The 20785-nt window shown below is 41.9% G+C and overlaps 1 protein-coding gene across 1 annotated transcript in view; it reads left to right on the forward strand.

Annotated features, from left to right (window-relative positions):
- Window positions 1-20785, forward strand: part of mybpc1 (myosin binding protein C1) — a 112458-nt gene that overhangs the window by 47872 nt on the left and 43801 nt on the right. The window contains exons 12-18 of the mRNA XM_084331159.1: window positions 655-818; window positions 3521-3653; window positions 8383-8507; window positions 10617-10722; window positions 12292-12458; window positions 12751-12916; window positions 19653-19759. Coding sequence (XP_084187285.1) covers window positions 655-818; window positions 3521-3653; window positions 8383-8507; window positions 10617-10722; window positions 12292-12458; window positions 12751-12916; window positions 19653-19759 — 968 coding nt within the window. The remainder of the gene's footprint in view (window positions 1-654; window positions 819-3520; window positions 3654-8382; window positions 8508-10616; window positions 10723-12291; window positions 12459-12750; window positions 12917-19652; window positions 19760-20785) is intronic.

Below are 20785 nucleotides of genomic sequence, written 5' to 3' on the forward strand. Positions count from 1 at the left end.
ACCTGCCCACCACCTCTCTCTAGGCCACCTATCAGTACTTCTACCTGCCCACCACCTCTCTCTAGGCCACCTATCAGTACCTCTACCTGCCCACCACCTCTCTCTAGGCCACCTATCAGTACCTCTACCTGCCCACCACCTCTCTCTAGGCCACCTATCAGTACTTCTACCTGCCCACCACCTCTCTCTAGGCCACCTATCAGTACTTCTACCTGCCCACCACCTCTCTCTAGGCCACCTATCAGTACTTCTACCTGCCCACCACCTCTCTCTAGGCCACCTATCAGTACTTCTACCTGCCCACCACCTCTCTCTAGGCCACCTATCAGTACTTCTACCTGCCCACCACCTCTCTCTAGGCCACCTATCAGTACCTCTACCTGCCCACCACCTCTCTCTAGGCCACCTATCAGTACTTCTACCTGCCCACCACCTCTCTCTAGGGCGGCCACCTATCAGTACTTCTACCTGCCCACCACCTCTCTCTAGGCCACCTATCAGTACTTCTACCTGCCCACCACCTCTCTCTAGGCCACCTATCCCACGTGTTCTCCCTCCTCCCCCATAATGAGCAGTTCCTCAGGACATAATGCAAAAACGCACGCCCACCATGACCCCTGACCCCTCACGTGACCTCCCGTCATGCACCACCAGGGAGCCCAAGCAGGAGGAGGCCCCTGACGTGGACGTGTGGGAGATCCTAAAGAACGCCCGGCCGGACGAGTACGAGAAGATCGCCTTCACCTACGGCATCACGGACCTGAGGGGCCTGCTCAGAAGGCTGAAGAAGACCAAGAAAGTGGAGAAGAAGAGTGACGGTAATTGAACAAAATCTTTCTGCCATTATTTATATTTACTATGTAAACCACTGCTGCTAGAAGTTCTCTTTTACCCCTATATATATCTATATTTTTTATTTTTATATTGTATATAGTCTATATTGTGTGTGTACATTGTGTCCTATATGTTACTTTATGTTTATATTAGATATTTTATATACACCGTGGGAAGGGGGGAACGCAATTGAATTCTTCTGTATGTCTTGCACATTAACACATTGAATGCCCATAACGAGATTTCTCGGGTTATCAGCCCGCGGGTTGAATGCCCATCACGAGAATATTCGTTTTAACTTTTTTTTATTAGCGATTTGAATTCATATTTCATCAACCGAGTCTACCGTTGGTAAGCCTGCCCCACCAGGCGCTCAGATGTGAAAAAAGCGCCCCCTATCGTCTCCCAGATGAATGAATGAATGAATGAAAACTTTATTTAACAGATTGCAGAATGGGTACAATACAGTACGGCTCAATACATACAATTGTTAAGGGGATGCAGACCTGAGAAAGACGTTTGTCTTGTTTCCATCAGGGTCCCCCATTTTCAATTCATATAGACATATATGACATACATGACATACAGATAGTCAGTACTGCTACATCTATACATTTATGACATACCAGATTTGCAAATACAGTACTGTTTGTGATACAGAAGGAGTCAAGAAAAGGGAGTATATACATTTGACGTAGAAACTGTACATTGGAGGTTGGGTGGGGGGGGTTGGGTACATTGGGATATTGACAACCATACTGGGTAATTTACATTGGAGGTGGTTGGGGGGGGGGGGGCGGGGGGCACACTGTATAAACAAGTAACACTGTACATTGAGGGGGGGGGGGGAGGAGACACTGTACAAACAAACACAATTGTACATTGAACTATTGACAAAACCATACTAGGTAAATGACTGTACATTGGAGGGGGTTGGAATGATTGGGTTAGGATATTTACAGGGGCCAGTGTTGAATTGCAGTCTCCCGTAGGTGTCCCTTGAGAGAGGTTTTGAAAGTGGGTAGTGATCCACATTCCTTTACAGCTTTGGGTAGGGCGTTCCACATTGATGTGGCATAATTGCGAAACGTGTTTAGTCCCTTATTTGAGCCGAATCTGGGTTTGACATGATTTGTGGAGCTGACCTTTGGGAAGTATTTTGACATGTACATGGGTACCTTGGTCGTGTAGTGTATCTTGTAGACCAGGCCCATTGCAAGTTGTTGTACTCTGTCGTCTACTCTAAGCCATCCTAGGTTGTCGAAGTGGGCAGGGGTGAGGTGGGTTCTAGGAGTAAGGTCAAGCAGTAGTCTGACCAGTTTGTTTTGAGATGTTTGTAATTTTGTTTTTAGCGCCTTTGAGGTGCTTTGGTACCATGAGGTGCAAGCATAGTCGTAGTACCCCTGAATGAGTGCTCCTGCCAGAGTCTTCAGGGTGTTCTTGTTTACCAGAGAGGAGATCCGGTACAAGAATCGAGTTCGTTGGTTGACTTTTTTTATTACATTGGATGCCATTTTGTCACAGGAGAGATTAGCCTCTAGGATGGAACCCAGGTAGGTAATATCTTCTTTCCTTGTGACAATATTGTCACCCACTGTAACTGAGAAGCCGTCGGTCTTGCTGAGTTTGTTATTTGAACCGAAGAGAATGGACTCTGTTTTGCCCATGTGTAATGATAGTTTGTTATCAGCGAGCCATATGCAGATTCTGCCTAGTTCCGAGCTGAGGTAGATGGTAATGCACCCTTTTGGATTGGACTCAATGAAAATTGATGAGAAAAAAAAACTCCGGAATCCACATTTTACTTCTCACGCATGTAACCGGAGCCGATCAGATTCATTCTGGACCCTCAGGACAGCGTGTAATATGTCTTTACAGTACGTAGCATTGGATCAATAAAAGGATCGATTTTCGGAATGGCGATCAGGAATTGGAATAATCCATTTGGATACCATCTGATCTCAGGTAAGGAATCTATTTTACCAGTCTTGGGATGATCAGACCCGTTTTCACGGAGATATAAGCTTTTCCCATATGTGTCCCCCAGGCTGTTTGACTGTGCGAGTGGTCAGGAACTATGAGAATCGATTTTCAGCATGCGGCACCAGCGTGCATGCGTACACATATACTATCGATGGTCTAGCGTTTATTTGAAAACGATTCATAAATAGGCCGAAAAATGACAACGTTCTAGAATATTACAGCACAGGGCGTTTATCAGAGAATTCTTAATTTTTTTTTGAAAACGAGGGCTTTTCAAAATGCTATAAAACGGAAATGAACCAATAAAAAAACAATCCGCTTCGACAATGTTGACTGGAAAATGAGTCATTGATGGGCGACGGGCAGATTAGACACATAGCCATAATTTAAAACATAGATTAGGCGATATTAACGTTAACATTGAAGCGGATGGTGGGCATTCAAGCACTAAATGTGCGCCCCCTGCTGGGCACTGAAAGTGTTAAGAGAAATGACAATAAAGTTGACTTTGACTTTGATTTTGAATGCTTACCACATGGACTCTCTGCTAAATGAAAACCCTCCAACGGAAGGACTGTGGACTCTGTTTAAGCAATGCTCAGCAGGTCCACAAAGGATAGCAACTTTGTCATTTGATCATACTGGGAATCAGCTTCATAGTATAGTATTTATTAATAGTATCTTTCACCTTGTTTTATGAAAGCCTTCGCAAAGAGGTTGGACCCGGCCTATCAGGTGGATAAGGGAGGCAAGATTCGCTTTATGGTGGATCTGGCCGACCCCACAGTTGACCTGAAATGGTACAAGAATGGACAGGAGATCCGTCCCTCCACAAAGTAAGACGTTTTTTTTTTTTTTTTCCCTTGTGTGTGTCAGCATATCTGTGTTCTTTCTCTCCAGCTTTGCACAAAATGAAAAGCATTTTGGGGATTTTCTCATGAAATGTGTTTCATTCGTCATTCTGTCCTTCTTGCCATACATCTGGTATTATTTGTTGTACTTTGTCACATCTCTAAAAAGCAATGGTTCACATATTTTTGCAACACAGAAAAAAACTCACTGACTCACTCAACGATTCATTCATTAATTGAATCAGCCATTCATTCAGTCAGTCAGTCAACCAATCACACACTCACTCACTCACTCACACACACACTCACTCACTCACTCACTCACTCACTCACTCACTCACTCACTCACTCACTCACTCACTCACTCACTCACTCACTCACTCACTCGCTCACTCACTCACTCACTCAGGCACATACATTTATGAAAATGTATTTCTCAAATATGAATTTTTATTGACAGTTACTAGAAAAAGACATTCACAGCCTGTATGAATCAGGGCCAGCTGTGACCTTGCATGACCTCCGCTCTCCTACTCCACATAGAGAGCTGTCTGTTGTCCCCAGACACACACACACACTACACACTACACACTACACATTAGACTACACAGTGAACCATTGCAAGCTGATGCCCAGCAAACAAATAATGTTCTCGCAAATCTAATATGTGTCTGTGGTGAGTCGCTGCTCTTTTTCACTGGCATTTCATTTACATTTTACATTTCAAGAACGTTACGTTTGTTTGCTGAGGCTGTACATGGTCAACAACCTGTTTTTGGGGTGGAGATGCAGTGTATGATGTCAATGACTGTCCTTTGCTATTAACTGCAGCGCCTTCTCTGTACAGGAAAATAGCAGTACCTCTCCCTCACAGGTCTTTAACAGTCTGGCTTTATGATTTTGTTTGTTTTCAGGCTGTCCGTCTGACCCCATTCTCGCGAATGCGATATCTCAGGAACGCCTTAAAGAATTGGCACAAATTGTCCTCTTGGACTGATTCGATTTTGGTGGTCAAAGGTCAAGTTTACTGTGACCTCACATCTGTCCCATTCTCTTGAGGGAATTTCTTAAACTTTGGCACAAACGTTCACTCAGTAGAGACTAATAATAATAATAATAATAAATTCAATTTGTAACGCACTTTATATTTGTGACAATCTGAAAGTGATACAGGAGATAAAAAAAGAGAAGAAAACATGCCCCCATTCTTAAACCCCATCCCTACACTTAAACCCGCCCCTTTTGTATCTCGTGAACCGCTTGTTGTTGTAGGGACTCGCGAGTGGGCGCGTGGCACTATTGGACTCAGCGGTGAGATCCTATTTCATTGGCCTATGTTTGCCCCACCCCCTATACTTAAACCACCCCCCCTTTTGTATCTCAAGAACAGTTTGTCGTAGAGTTTTTATAATTTATTGTATTATAGCAAATAATCTCTGCAGTCATAGAATAGCCATGATATACTGTAACACTCTATATTGCATATAATACAGTATACCAGAATGAAAATATAAAAAGTATATGCCTAACCTACTTCATTGAAGTCTAGTCTTGAATGATTCAACCTAGACGTTAAAAGAGTTATAAAATCCATTTTCCAAATCCAAAACCCATCTTGTAAAAAAAAATACATAGCCTTAAAATGACTTCAGAAAGCAGCAAGCCACAAAGCCATGCGAGGTTAAAGCCATCTGGGAAGTTATTGCAGATGTCTCACTTGTCTCTCTCCATTTTGTTGTAACACTCAGTGATTGCATACCCCATCCAGGCATGATGTCTTTCTGTCTCATGTCTCATGTCTGTCTGTCTCTATGTATGTATGTATGTGTGTGTGTGTCTATCGCTGTTATGATGCTCTGCCATTACTTCCTGCACACGTCTGTGCTCCGGTTCTGTTCTGGCTCCGTTTGCTGACCTTAAGTCAAAGGAAGTAAGTTCATTTGTCCAGTCAGTTCCCCCTATTCCTCATAACAGCCTTCTGGCATGACGCCCCACACCTCTGTCCAGTTTGACCTCTGGGTGTGCAGTGCCAACCCCCCCCCCCCCTTTCACGATAATAACTAAATATCTCAATATAATCTTAAAGAACCAGTACAATGATGTTAGATCAGTAAGAGAAAGCTCATTGTGGAATGTTAATGTCAGGAGTGTCATTTCTTCAACTTTAGACGTATCATTTGATTTGTTATAACTGTTTTAGTGCAGCCTTTCTGAGAACAGCCAGCTCTTAGTATGTTGAGGGGGGCGTGGCTCTCATTGAAAGGAGATGTCAAGTTAGTATCATGATACATGAAGCTTTCAAATGTAAACAAATTCATGGGACCAGTGTGATCGGTTGCTATGGGAGATTAACAAATTGGCTAATGCCGGGATCAGACGACACAAATTCAGGGAGATTTTGACACGATTTTGTTATTTGGGTGGCATGAACGTTGGGTAGCATGACATCATCAAGGAACAGACATGTTGTTTTCGCCTTTTTTTGCCTTTTTTTTCTTGTCGTGTGACAATTCCTGCAATGTGTTCTTTGACTTTGGACAAAAGCGAGAAGTCCAAAACCAAACAACTCCCTCCCAGATCCCTGGCGAATGTCATGCCTAGACGCGTCGACGCTTTCTACAACGCAGTTGGGTTTCCGCGTTGCCGTTTTGCGCTCTGATTGGCCGAGCGCACGCATGCGCATGAGCCGCGACGCGGCCCTCAGCCAGGCAGCAATACTACGCTCCAGTTAACCTAATTTATACAAATGGAGTATTGATTTCGCCGTAACGAATCATTAAAAAAATATACCGTTAACTGGAATATGTTGTTTCTTTACACATATGTTGGATTATGTAATTGGTTTGTCATGACAAACCAATAAAAAATCGCATTGCCGGCTTCGCGGCTGCGTTGCGGGTCCACGACCCTCCGTGCTCCGATCGCCAGCGGGGAGAATATGCTGCCGTGAGCGGCATCGCTGAGCTCTGGTGTCCGCTGGACGAAGCCAGAGACGGTCTTATTATGGGGCTTATGCCGAGAAGCAGTAACACAACAGTGAACACATAGTTAAGTACGACTGACAGATGCATTGCAACTATGCGTTTTTGTAATGATTCGTTACGGCGAAATCAATACTCCATTTGTATAAATTAGGTTAACTGGAGCGTAGTATTGCTGCCTGGCTGAGGGCCGCGTCGCGGCTCATGCGCGCGCTCGGCCAATCAGAGCGCAAAACGGCAACGCGGAAACCCAACTGCGTTGTAGAAAGCATAGACGCTGCCTAGACGGCATGTGGTGACCTGTCAGGGGGAAACGCATAGTGCTCCCTCTGGGCTAGATCCACAAAGAATGGATTGCACGGTGCTAGTTGCACCCTTACTTACAATCCATTATGAATTGAAAATGGCGGACCCTGATGTAAACAAGACTAAAGTCTTTCTCTGGTCTGCATCCCCTTAACAATTGTATGTATTGAGTACTGTATTGTACCCATTCTGCAATCTGTTAATAACATTTTCATTCAATCAATCACAGCGCAGATTGATTGATTGAATGAACATTTTATTAACAGATTGCAGAATGGGTACAATACAGTACAGCTCAATACACACAATTGTTAAGGGGATGCAGACCAGAGAAAGACTTTAGTCTTGTTTACATCAGGGTCCCCCATTTTCAATTCATAATGAATTGTAAGTAAGGGTGCAACTTGCTCCGTGCAATCCATTCTTTGTGGATCTAGCCCACCCATAGTGCTCCCAGCCAAGACACTGTTTTTATGATGCTACTGTATGATAACCTAATCTGACGTGTTGACCATCGTGAAAGACAAAAATATTGTGTAGTCTGATCCCGGCATAATCTGTGCTATAGGGAGGTGTAGTCTGACGTCACTTTGGACCGCCCGCGAGGTCCACCCGTATAGGGATTTATCATTGGGGAAAATGGATTCTCTGCTATTGTAACAATTCTGCCTCATGAACATTGGAAAGCTTTCCATTTTTGCACAAAATGAGTTCCCTTCTATCACTAACATTATTGTTTAAGCATTTTTGGTTGAAATAAAATTCTGCGATTTTGTTTTAACGATTAATTACGAATATTTTCATGTTGAGCTATAGATTGTGGATGAATACGCACAGAAAGGTACACCATGCAAATGTTCATGCTTTGTTTTAAACGAGACGATTTAGAAATGGGCAATGGGGAAATACGTTGCAATTTTGCGAGGTGGACCGGCCGGAAAGAGCAATGACGTAACCACTACACCTCCCTATAGCAGGTGATAAATAAATGGTCACAGTTTTGTCACAGTTGCTGTGGATGTTTTTGAACCACTAAAATTAACTAAATTGTAGCAAACTAGCTTCACGACTTGTTTGTGGATTAGCGAGCTTTACAACTACTGACAACTGACAGACCGATTGATGGGTCGGTCAATTGGACATAATCTGAAATGGATTGATTTAATTGATATCCAGGGGGGATAGAGATCAAAGGGCTTTAGTCATAATTTTCACAACAACAACAACAACAACAACAGTTCTAACATTTTTGCTTAATTTTAAATCAACACCCCTTCTGTTAAAGAAGAACATTTTCATTGTACTAAATCTTTAATATAATCATAATGTCCCTCCCAAGTGTTATTGACCCTATCCACTTTGCTCAGGATCATGCACCACAGTTTGTGTGGGTGTCCAGTGATGTGACTAATGGACTCGCTCCTCAGGTATATCTTTGAGCAGAAGGGGACACAGAGGATTATGATCGTCAACAACTGCACGTTGAACGACGACGCAGCCTACGCTGTGGCCGCCGGAGACGAGAGATCCACCACTGAGCTGTTTGTAAAAGGTATGTTTAAAAATGTTGACTGGTTGATTTAATTGAATCTACAATGACTGCGTTCATTATGGACATCGATGTCTCATCATGAGTAGTCGGGATACTCGAGCGTTCTGTCTTTGGAGTTGGCACATAACACAATATCCCGTTCACGGTGACTAAGATAAGATCATCTCTTGTCCCATGTATGAGAACTAGATAAGATTAAGGCTGAGACCACTTGTCAATTTATCGATAATTATCGATAACTGCGTGAAATCGCTAAGTGGCATCACTTATAGATTTTTTTGCATGTGTAAAAAATGATTTTTTATTTTCTTTTTTTAATACTTTAGTTTATACTATACTAAAATACTAGGTCTTGTGGCATGTTTTAGTTAAAACATCCCCATTTCATGTAAATTCAGTTGAATTGCAACTCTGCACTGTGCATTCAATATGCAGTGCACTCCTCCATCACATCCAGAGACCAGCGACCATAACATGAGAAGGATCACTGTGGTGGTTTTGAATGGGGAAACTGTAACACTAAAGACGGCGGCAACGACAAAGAATTTCTGCAAAATAAACATAAATTTATTGTTTAAATAATAATAAAATAATAAATATTATAATTTATTGCTTCCTATATATATAATTTTGTCCCGATTTATCGATTCTTCCAAATGGCATATCGTCTCAGCCTTAGATACCTGGGGGATACAGAGGCCCCACAACACCATATTATCACCAGACTAGAGAATCAGAGGTCCCACAACACCATATTATCACCAGACTAGAGAATCAGAGGTCCCACAACACCATATTATCACCAGACTAGAGAATCAGAGGTCCCACAACACCATATTATCACCAGACTAGAGAATCAGAGGTCCCACAACACCATATTATCACCAGACTAGAGAATCAGAGGTCCCACAACACCATATTATCACCAGACTAGAGAATCAGAGGTCCCACAACACCATATTATCACCAACTAGAGAATCACCAGAGAGGCCAACAACACCATATTATCACCAACTAGAGAATCACCAGAGAGGCCAACAACACCATATTATCACCAACTAGAGAATCACCAGAGAGGCCCACAACACCATATTATCACCAGACTAGAGAATCAGAGGTCCCACAACACCATATTATCACCAGACTAGAGAATCAGAGGCCACACAACACCATATTATCACCAGACTAGAGAATCAGAGGCCACACAACACCATATTATCACCAACTAGAGAATCACCAGAGAGGCCAACAACACCATATTATCACCAACTAGAGAATCACCAGAGAGGCCACACAACACCATATTATCACCAGACTAGAGAATCAGAGGTCCCACAACACCATATTATCACCAACTAGAGAATCACCAGAGAGGCCCACAACACCATATTATCACCAACTAGAGAATCACCATATTGTAATACTTTTTATTACCTTCTTTCAACTGCAAATGATGTCCTCAGTGGAAAACGTTGTCAACATCTGCAATAAGAAATACATATACATCATCTGTCTTATCTAATAAGATAACATGTTCAGAACTTTTATTTTTTGGAAGTTGGAACATCATCAACCAATATTTATCATCGGTGGCTTGTAATTCCATCTAAGACCTCAACTGGGATATGAGAGCTCGTCACCGTGGAACAGTGTGTGCATGTAAACATAGTCGATATCTTGCTTCTAACTGAGTCTGAGAAAGGCGCTTCTCTCTTTAAATCCAATTTATTATTATTATTATTATTATTATTATTATTATTATTATTATTATTATTATTATTATTATTATTATTATTATTATTATTGTTATTATTATTATTATTAATATTATTAATATTATTATTATTATTATTATTATTATTATTATTATTATTATAATAATAATTATTATTATTATTATTATTATTATTATTATTATTATTATTATTATTATTATTATTATTATTATTATTATTATTATTATTATTATTATTATTATTATTATTATTATTATTATTATTATTATTATTATTATTATTATTATTATTATTATTATTATTATTATTATTATTATTATTATTATTATTATTACCCACATTATTCTTTTTTTCAACATCTTCCGCCCGACAGAGTTACCGGTTAAGATAGTGAAGCAGATTGAGCCGGTGAAGACCACGGTGAACGAGAGGATCGAGCTGGAGTGTGAGGTGTCTGAGGAAGGTGCTCAGGTTAAATGGTATGATTCATTATTCATTATATAATTTTTTTATTTAACCTTTATTTAACCAGGAAGTCCCATTGAGATACAATATCTCTTTTGCAAGGGAGACCTGGTCAAGATGACAGCAATAACATTTGCAATATATCAGACAGCAATAAAATGTGCGATACATCACACAAGAACATAATAAAAGTGCATGTATACAATATACAATACATCACATGTAAACACAAAAACACAAAACAGAATAGTCTACATAATAGTAAAAGTGTACGACAGTAAAATACAGGGTAATACAGTAATTTTGCAGTTTTTCAGTTGGGACCCGACTACAGAACGCAGCGACATTCTTCTTGTAGGAAGTTATGTAATACAGATTTAAATTCGCAGATTCGCAAATTTGCAGATTTAAATATTATTACAGTTATTAACTTTGTGCTTGTTGTTCACTTGCCTTTGGTCTGCTCTGAGGTCACCCACCACTACCACCACACACACACACGCACACACACACATGCATGCACGCACGCACGCACACGCACACACACACACACACACACACACACACACACACACACACACACACACACACACACACACACACACACACACACACACACACACACACACACACAATTCATGTGTTTTACTGTAAATTACCTCATTGTACTCACTACTACTTCTGTCTACCACTAAAACATACTCAAGTAAAAGCTTAAACGTAAGTAAATAGTGACTCAGTTACCCTCACACACCCTCAAGACCCCTGCGCTCTGCATCTTCTGGCCGCCCCAAATTTGACTTTAAACACGATTTATCACGGCTTGAATCTTCTGCGCAATATCCAGTATGACTGCGGATCTCCGGTATTCATCTGCCTGGTACGCAGAGAGTCTCTTAAGCCTTTCACTGCCACACGACAGCCGGTTAACCCTTTACTGTGACAATACAGAAGGTTAGCCTTTACTATCACACAACCGACGGAGCTAATGATGCTAATGATGGAGCATCGCCGTCGGTTGTGTGATAGTAAAGACCTTCTGTCGTGTGGCAGTGAAAGGGTTAAGCAGTTCAATGAGGCTTCAATCCTAGCTAGTGCCAGACGACCCACTCCTGTTCGAACTTCCCACCGCAGTCAGGACAGCTGAAACCCGCCCAACTTTTCACCGTCGACTAAAACACAAATCTCCAATCAATATAAAAGAAAAAAAAAGAAAAAACGAACCTTCTTACTGTGTTTTACTATTATGTACTTTGCTACTATGTCTATACTACTGTCTACTATGCTAATATGTATGTACTATGCTACTATCCATATACTACTACCTACTATGCTAATATGTCCATTTGCCACTGACCCTTAGCTGCCAGAGTTGTACACCTCCTGCTGACTTGTTGTTCACAATCTAAGTCGCTTTGGATAAAAGTGTCAGCTAAATGACTAAATGTAAATGTAATGTAAATGTAAATGTAAAAAGTACAGGCTTTTAAAAGCTCTCAAAAAAGTTCCAAAATCTATTCGGAGACAGAATATTGAATTTGCTTGAGCCTCTGACTATATACTTTCCCCTCTGCCCCTTTCAGGATGAAGAACGGTGTGGAGGTTCCGACAGGAGTGCGTTCTCGGTACCGTGTCAAAGTCGAGGGAACCAAACACTCCCTGATCATCGATGACGCCTCGAAGGAGGACACCGGCTCGTACTCCATCATGGCTACTGGAGGCACCTCCGAGGCCCACGTACAGGTTGACTGTACGTAGCTCTCTAACCTCCCTGTTTACGAGCAGGGAACATTATTCATTGTCTATTCTATCTGTGGTTTGATTTCAATATGCATCTTCTACGTATTCTCTCTCTCTCTCTTTCTCTCCCTCTGTCTCTCTCTTGGCCTCTGTTTTCTCATACTCTCTGTGCCTCCCCTTCTCTCTCTCCTCTCTCTGCCTCCCCTTCTCTCTCTCTCTCCCCTCTCTCTCTCGCTCTCTCTCTCTCTCCTCTCTCTCTCTCCTCTCTCTCTCTCTCTCTCTCTCTCTCTCTCTCTCTCCAGTGAAGCCCCTGAAGATCCACCAGGACCTGCTGGACATCACGGTTCTGTTGGGTCAGCCCCTGCAGCTGAGCTGCGAGATCTCCCCCGGCAACGTCCCCGGCCGCTGGTACAGGAACGGACAGCTGATGCAGCCCAGCGACCACATCAACATCCTGCACAGAGCCAAGTACTGCACCCTATAGTATACACTACTACACTTTACATACTACACACTACACACTACTACACTTTACATACTACACACTACACACTACTACACTTTACATACTACACACTACACACTACTACACCTTACATAAATACTACACCATATACACTACTACACTCTATACACTACTATAGCCTATATACACTACTACACCCTATATACTCTACTACACCATATATACACTACTACACCCTATATACACTACTACACCCTATATACACTACTACACCCTGTATACACTACTACACCCTATATACATTACTACACCCTATATACACTACTACACCCTATATACATTACTACACCCTATATACACTACTACACCATATATACACTACTACACCCTATATACACTACTACACCATATATACACTACTACACCATATATACACTACTACACCCTATATACACTACTACACCCTATATACACTACTACACCCTATATACACTACTACACCCTATATACATTACTACACCCTATATACACTACTACACCATATATACTCTACTACACCATATACACACTACTACACCCTATATACACTACTACACCCTATATACACTACTACACCATATATACACTACTACACCATATACACACTACTACACCCTATATACACTACTACACCCTATATACACTACTACACTATACACTACTACACCCTATATACACTACTACACCATATATACACTACTACACCCTATATACATTACTACACTCTATATACACTACTACACCCTATATACACTACTACACCCTATATACACTACTAGTTTTTCAAGTTTCTTTAATAGTTGTCATACAGAAGTACAGAATACTTTTATACAAAATGCTTCTTACTGTTACGTTAGAGACTGTGCTAGACAAGATAAGTATGAAATAAAATAAAATAGTATAGCATGTAAAATAGAAGTAAAAATAGAAGTCACAGTGTTCAGTATAGACATATGTACAATGTTCGATGCAGAATAGAAGTAACTGAGTTACCATACAATATACAATATACTATGCAATGTACTAATATACAATACTATATAGTGCAAAGCAGAAATGGGATGAGGTACAATTTAGGTACAATTTACAGTAAGGTGTACGAGTTGTAGTGCAAATCCTTTACCAATAAATATAAAGTGTGTTTAGGTTTAGTGTGGAGAGTGGGTGCTGCAGTGTGTTGTTTGTTTAAAGTGAGTGTGTGCGTGTGGATGTGTGTGCTGTGTGCATTTGATGGTTGTTGCATAGTGTTTATTGTTCGTTGAGCAGCCTGATGGCCTGGGGATAGAAGCTTTTTCTGAGTCTTTCTGTGCTCGCCATGAGACTCCGGTATCGCTTGCTTGACCGCAGCAGTTCAAAGAGGCAGTTGTTTGGGTGGCTGGAGTCCTTGATGATTCTCTTAGCCTTACCCCTGCACCGCTTGTTGTAAATGTTCTGGAGGGTGGGAAGCCCCCCTCCAATTGTGCGTTCGGCTGAACGTGTCACTCTCTGTAGTCTGCTTCGGTCTTGTGCAGTGCTATTCCCAAACCAGGAGGTGATGTTGCCAGTCAGGATGCTCTCTATTGTACATGAGTAGAAGTTCTTAAGGATCTTCTGACTACTACACTATATATACACTACTACACCATATATACACTACTACACCCTATATACACTACTACACCCTATATACACTACTACACCCTATATACACTACTACACTATACACTACTATAGCCTATATACACTACTACACTCTATATACACTACTACACCCTATATACACTACTAGTCAAGTCAAGTCAGTTGTATTTATATAGCACATTTCCAGGCAGCGGCAGCTGACACCAAAGTGCTTCACAAGCAAGTTGATAAAAACAAAATAATGTGATGCAAGGTATAAGATTAAAAACATAGCAAAGCAATGAAAGCAACAAAAACAAAACAATATGGTGCAAGATATAAGATTAAAAACATAATAAAGCAATGAAAGCAATAAAAACTGGTAGGACACAGTAAAACAAAGAGGATAGAAGGGCCAGGGGTCTAGTGGTGATTAAGTAGGGGGGAAGGCCAAGGAGAACAGGTAGGTTTTCAAGAGTGATTTAAAAGCCTGCACGGTCTGGGCGGTCCGTACGCTGAGGGGGAGGCTGTTCCACAATCTAGGCGCTGCGGTGGAGAAAGCTCTGTCTCCCCTAGTCTTGAGCCTGGTTCTGGGTACCACCAATAGCAGCTGGTCAGCTGATCTGAGGGATCGGTGGGGGGTGTGGCGGTGCAAGAGCTCGGACAGATAGGGAGGAGCCGTGCCATTTAATGATTTAAAAACATTTAGGGCTCATTTAAAATCGATCCTAAAAACAGGCAGCCAGTGGAGTGAGGCCAAAACTGGGCTGATGTGTTCGTGTTTTCTTGTTTTGGTGAGGAGGCGTGCGGCTGCGTTCTGCACCAGTTGTAGGCGGCGGAGGAGGGATTTGTCGATGCCCGTGTACAGAGCATTGCAGTAGTCGAGGCGAGTGGTGACAAAGGCATGTATCACCGTCTCTAGGTTACTTTGGGAGAGGTATGCCTTTGTCTTCGCCAGGAGTCTAAGGTGGTAAAAGCTGTTTTTAACTACGGCGCTGACCTGTTTGTCGAATTTAAAATTGCTGTCGAAGATGACCCCGAGGTTCCTGACAGAGGTGGAGAGGTTTGGACCCAGGGGACCAAGTGTGTCAATGAGGGGGGCCAGGGGGGCACTATTAAAAACAATGACCTCGGTTTTCCCTTCGTTCAGTGTCAGGGAGTTTTCGGACATCCAGCACTTGATTTCTGCCAGGCAGTCAAGCAGTGGTTCTATTGACGTCTTCCCTTGGGTGGGCTTTAAGGGGAGGTAAACCTGCACGTCATCGGCGAAGCAATGGAATGAGATATTGTGTTTTGCCAAGATCTGGCCTAGGGGGAGTATATATAGGAGGAAGAGATACACTACTACACCCTATATACACTACTACACCATATATACACTACTACACTCTATATACACTACTACACCCTATATACACTACTACACCCTATATACACTACTACACACTATATACACTACTACACCCTATATACACTACTACACCCTATATACACTACTACACACTATATACACTACTACACCCTATATACACTACTATATACACTATATACACTACTACACACTACACTACTATAGCCTATATACACTACTATACACACTATACACTACTACACTCTATATACACTACTATATACACTACTACACCCTATATACACTACTATATACACTATATACACTACTATAGCCTATATACACTACTACACCCTATATACACTACTATATACACTATATACACTACTACACACTATATACACTACTATATACACTATATACACTACTACACCCTATATACACTACTATATACACTATATACACTATTACACACTATACACTACTACACCCTATACACTACTACACTATATACACTACTACACTCTATACACTACTACATTATTATACACTACTATAGCCTATATACACTACTATAGCCTATATACACTCTATACACTACTACACTCTATATACACTACTACACACTATACACTACTACACCCTCTCTGAAGTTGCTTTTTAATTTCTCCCATCATTGTTTGTTTCCTTCACCTCCTCCATCACCTCCTGATTCCACTGCTACACACTGCTCTCTGGCGTCTTCTCTAAGACATACACTCAGGAAGTGTCCAAGTCCAAGGGAGGCTCAACCCTGTCCTGCCCACAATATCATGTAACATGCACACTTTACTGGGTCCATTCAGCTGTTCAGCTTCATGTACCTTTATGACATTCCAGAGAAGTAGTTTAACTACTTTTTTGTGTAGAGTGGTTGAAGGAACACGGCAACGCTATGAGAAATGCGCTTACGGTCTTCTCCAGAGTCAGACAAGAAGATAGATACCAGTTTCCTCTCATTCAGTAGAAAGCTATCTGGCCACAAGCTAGCTTAATTAGCACAAATGGATGGAAGAGGATACAGACCAGCTAAAAACACCTCTCCTGGAGTTTTAAGCTAGGCTACTAGGGGTGTAACGGTACACAAAAACCACGGTTCGGTACGTACCTCGGTTTTGAAGTCACGGTTCGCTACAGGTTTTCGGTACAGTGGGGGAAAGTTTGGCTTTCCATGTTCCACTCAGGGGTGATGTAGTGTGCAGTAACTAATTGTACTTGTAGGGCGGTCAATGAATATTCTATATTGAAATTAATAATCGATTCGTAAAACGAATAAAGAAAAAATATATATATTAGATTGTGAAAAGAAAACAGCACCCGGTGGGCGGTTGTTAGTGGTTAAAGGGGAACTATCTTATAAATGGCCTTTTCCAGTGTTTAACATTGTTTTCTAGCAATGTGGGGTTGTACCAACACTGTCTATGTCTCAAATTCTCATTTTTGCGCATTCCTCCAGTTCAGATGAGACAAGGTCCTCCCCCAGTGAACTGAGCCATTCTGAATTTAGCGTATATGTGACGTGTAAGAATTCTTATCTGCATACCTAACCCCTTCTGTGGTTGTAGCCACCGCCCACAATCAACAATGACCAAAACGGAGCGAGTGGAAATAATGCGGAAGCGGTTTTCCCTGTCAGACACTTGCACTTCCCCAAAAGAGAGACAAAGAGAGAGTGAGAGGGAGAGAGAGAGAGAGGGAGAGACAGGGAGAGAGAGAGGCTCATACAAAGCGATCTCTCCTCTGTCTGTGACACACAGACTCGCAACTCGAAGCACGCGCGCACACGCACATGCGTATTCCGATCCGTGCAATAATATTCACAGGGGTATATTTTGTCATTTGAAACAAGTTACCAATGCATTGTCCCGTGGGATTATGCCCCCCGCAGCAAAATTAATTAGTCCCTCTCTATCTCTCTATCTCTCTCTCATCTGCCAGTGCAGTGCAGTGGGTGACTGTCACTCAAAGTGCATTGCGAGTATGGGCGGAGCCCAGCCAAAAACAGCTTGGAATCTTGAAGGGCAGAAACTGCTGCTCTACAGTACTTGATTAGAAATACAAAACAATGATTTTTTTTTAAACCTTACAGATGTGTTCAATAGAGGGCGGCTAAGTGGCGCAGTGGGCAAGGCGCTCGCCACTAATGCAGGAGATGCTGGGTTCGAGCCCAGCTCTCGGCATTGCTACCAGCTTGGCTGGTCGTTCATACTAACGCAATTGGCAGTGTTAGGGGTGGGAAGCTGGTGGGTGGGGATCGGACGTTGTGGACAGCGACTCCTACAGGTCGGTTGGTGCGCCTGCGCAGTAGAATCAGGAAGCAACGGGGGCAGCGTGAGCCTCCCACGCAGACCCTCGCCGCTGAGAGATCGCGCTGTGCAGGTGAAAAGATGCGACGGCTGCCTCCTCGTGTACCGGAGGGGACACGTGATGCAAGGCTTGGTCCACATTGCAGCCGGCCTGTGGGAGGCATGGCCTAACAGCGTTCGAGACAGGGGAGTGTAGAATTGGACAATACGAAATTGGGATGGGAGAAAAATAGAAAATGGGAGAAAAAAGTAGATGTGTTCAATAGACTTTTGAGAGAGTGGTAGCGGGAGAGGGGAAGGGGAGGGGGGGGTGGGGGGAGGGTGCGTGGTAGGGGAGACAGGGTTACCACTGGGGACCGGGGGGGGGGGGTGATTGTGGTCTGGGGGTGTGAGGAAAGGGGGCCAGGGGTTCCTTGTCGAACCTGCAGTAGAACTCATTTAGCTCATTAGCAAGGAGAAGGTTGTCAGACATCTGTGGGGATTTTGGCTTGTAGTTAGTGATGGTTTTGAGGCCTTTCCAGACTGAGGAGTTCCCCTCGGAGAACTGCATCTTCAGTTTCCCCGAGAAGCGCTGTTTCGCCTCCTTCACTGCTCTCTCAAATCTGTACTTGGCCTCCTTAGAATAGAAAAATTGCCCAAATAGTAGCGGCTGAGTGGCGCAGCGGACTAAGCGCTCGTCACCAACGCGAGAGACACTGGTATCGAATCCGGCTGTCAGCGTTGCCTCCGGCTTGGCCGGCCGTCATACTGGCTCAATTGGCAGAGTCAGCGGGAGGGAAGCCGGTGGGTGGTAATCTGGTCGTTGTAAACAGCGACTCCTACAGGTCGGTCAGGGCGCCTGCACAGCGAGGGAGGGAGATGGTGAGGGTAGTGTGAGCCTCCCACACGTTACACCTCACCAATGAGAGTCCGCGCTGGCAGGTGAAAAGAAGTGGCTGGCTGACTCTGCATGTATCGGAGGGGACATGTGATAGTATCAACCCTCCCTAGACCGACCAGTGGGGGGCACATGCAGAACACATGCAAACACAGAAAAACTGGAGGAGAAAAAGTGGATAAAAAAGAAATAAAAAATTGCCCAAATAGTGAAAGAAATAGTAAGATAGTTCCCCTTTAACATACCGTTGTATTGGTTCGGTACACAGCCATACTGAACCTAAGGTCCAATACTGAAACGGTTTGGTACGGATACGTGTACCTTTACACCCCTCTAGGCTAGTGGTCCGTAATCTTCCCTCTTTCCCCTGTTCAGCTCCATCGCTGTTTTATTTCAGTGTCAACCCTGGAAAATTACTATTTGATTTTGCTTTTGGATACCAATCATCACGACCTCTCCTCTGAACGCTGTTCTTCTCAATAACATTTCATTAACCAACTAACTACCTCTCCTCTCTGTTCTAACAGGAACCACCGGCTTGAAGTGGAGGCCTGTTCCCTCCACGATGCAGGGGACTACACGTTTGTACCCGAGGGGTACTCCCAGAGCCTCTCCTGCAAGATCCACATCATCGGTACAGGATCTGTCAACCAGTATACATAATAATAATAATAATAATAATAATAATAATAATAATAATAATAATAATAATAATAATAATAATAATAATAATAATAATAATAATAATAATAATAATAATAATAATAATAATAATAATAATAATAATAATAATAATAATAATAATAATAATAATAATAATAATAATAATAATAATAATAATAATAATAATAATAATAATAATAATAATAATAATAATAATAATAATAATAATAATAATAATAATAATTAGGGATGTCCGATATTATTGGCCGATATTGGCATTAAAATGTCATATCGGAAATTATCTGTATCGGTTTTCAAAAAGAAAGAAATTTATTTTATTTTATTTTTTTACATTTATTTAACCTTTCTTTACCCAGGCAAGCAAGTAAGAACATCAGGGGTAACCCTGCATATATATCGGTTGATATCGGTATCGGAAATTAAGAGTTGGACAATATCGGTATATCGGATATCGGTAAAAAAGCCAATATCGAACATCCCCTAATAATAATAATAATAACTTTATTTGTATAGCACCTTTCATACAGGGGATTGCAGTTCAAAGTGCTTTACATCAGTAAGAAATAAGACATAAAATCTGTGTAAAACAAGCAGCAAAAGCAAAGCATAAAGTGGGATATATATCATCATCAATCCCAACCATAGTTTTATAGAAAACTCTCTTATAACTGCATCTTTATCTTGATTTGACGTCATCATGTATATATATTTTTTGTTAGGATCTCTGTTTAACAGTACTGTATATTTGCATATCTTGTATGTCACAAATGTAACAGTACTGTATATGTCATGTATGTCATAAATGTTACGATGAATTGAAAATGGGGGACCCTGATGTAAACAAGACGAAAGTCTTTCTCTGGTCTGCATCCCCTTAACCCTTTCCCTTTCAGTGCCACGGACGGCATATCTCGTTTTATCAGCCCCCCCCCATTGAGTGCCCACGATGACAAATATAGTTTTATTTTTTTATTAG

This window comes from Notolepis coatsorum, assembly GCF_963971535.1.
Source record: "Notolepis coatsorum genome assembly, chromosome: 15".
NCBI lineage: Eukaryota > Metazoa > Chordata > Actinopteri > Aulopiformes > Paralepididae > Notolepis > Notolepis coatsorum.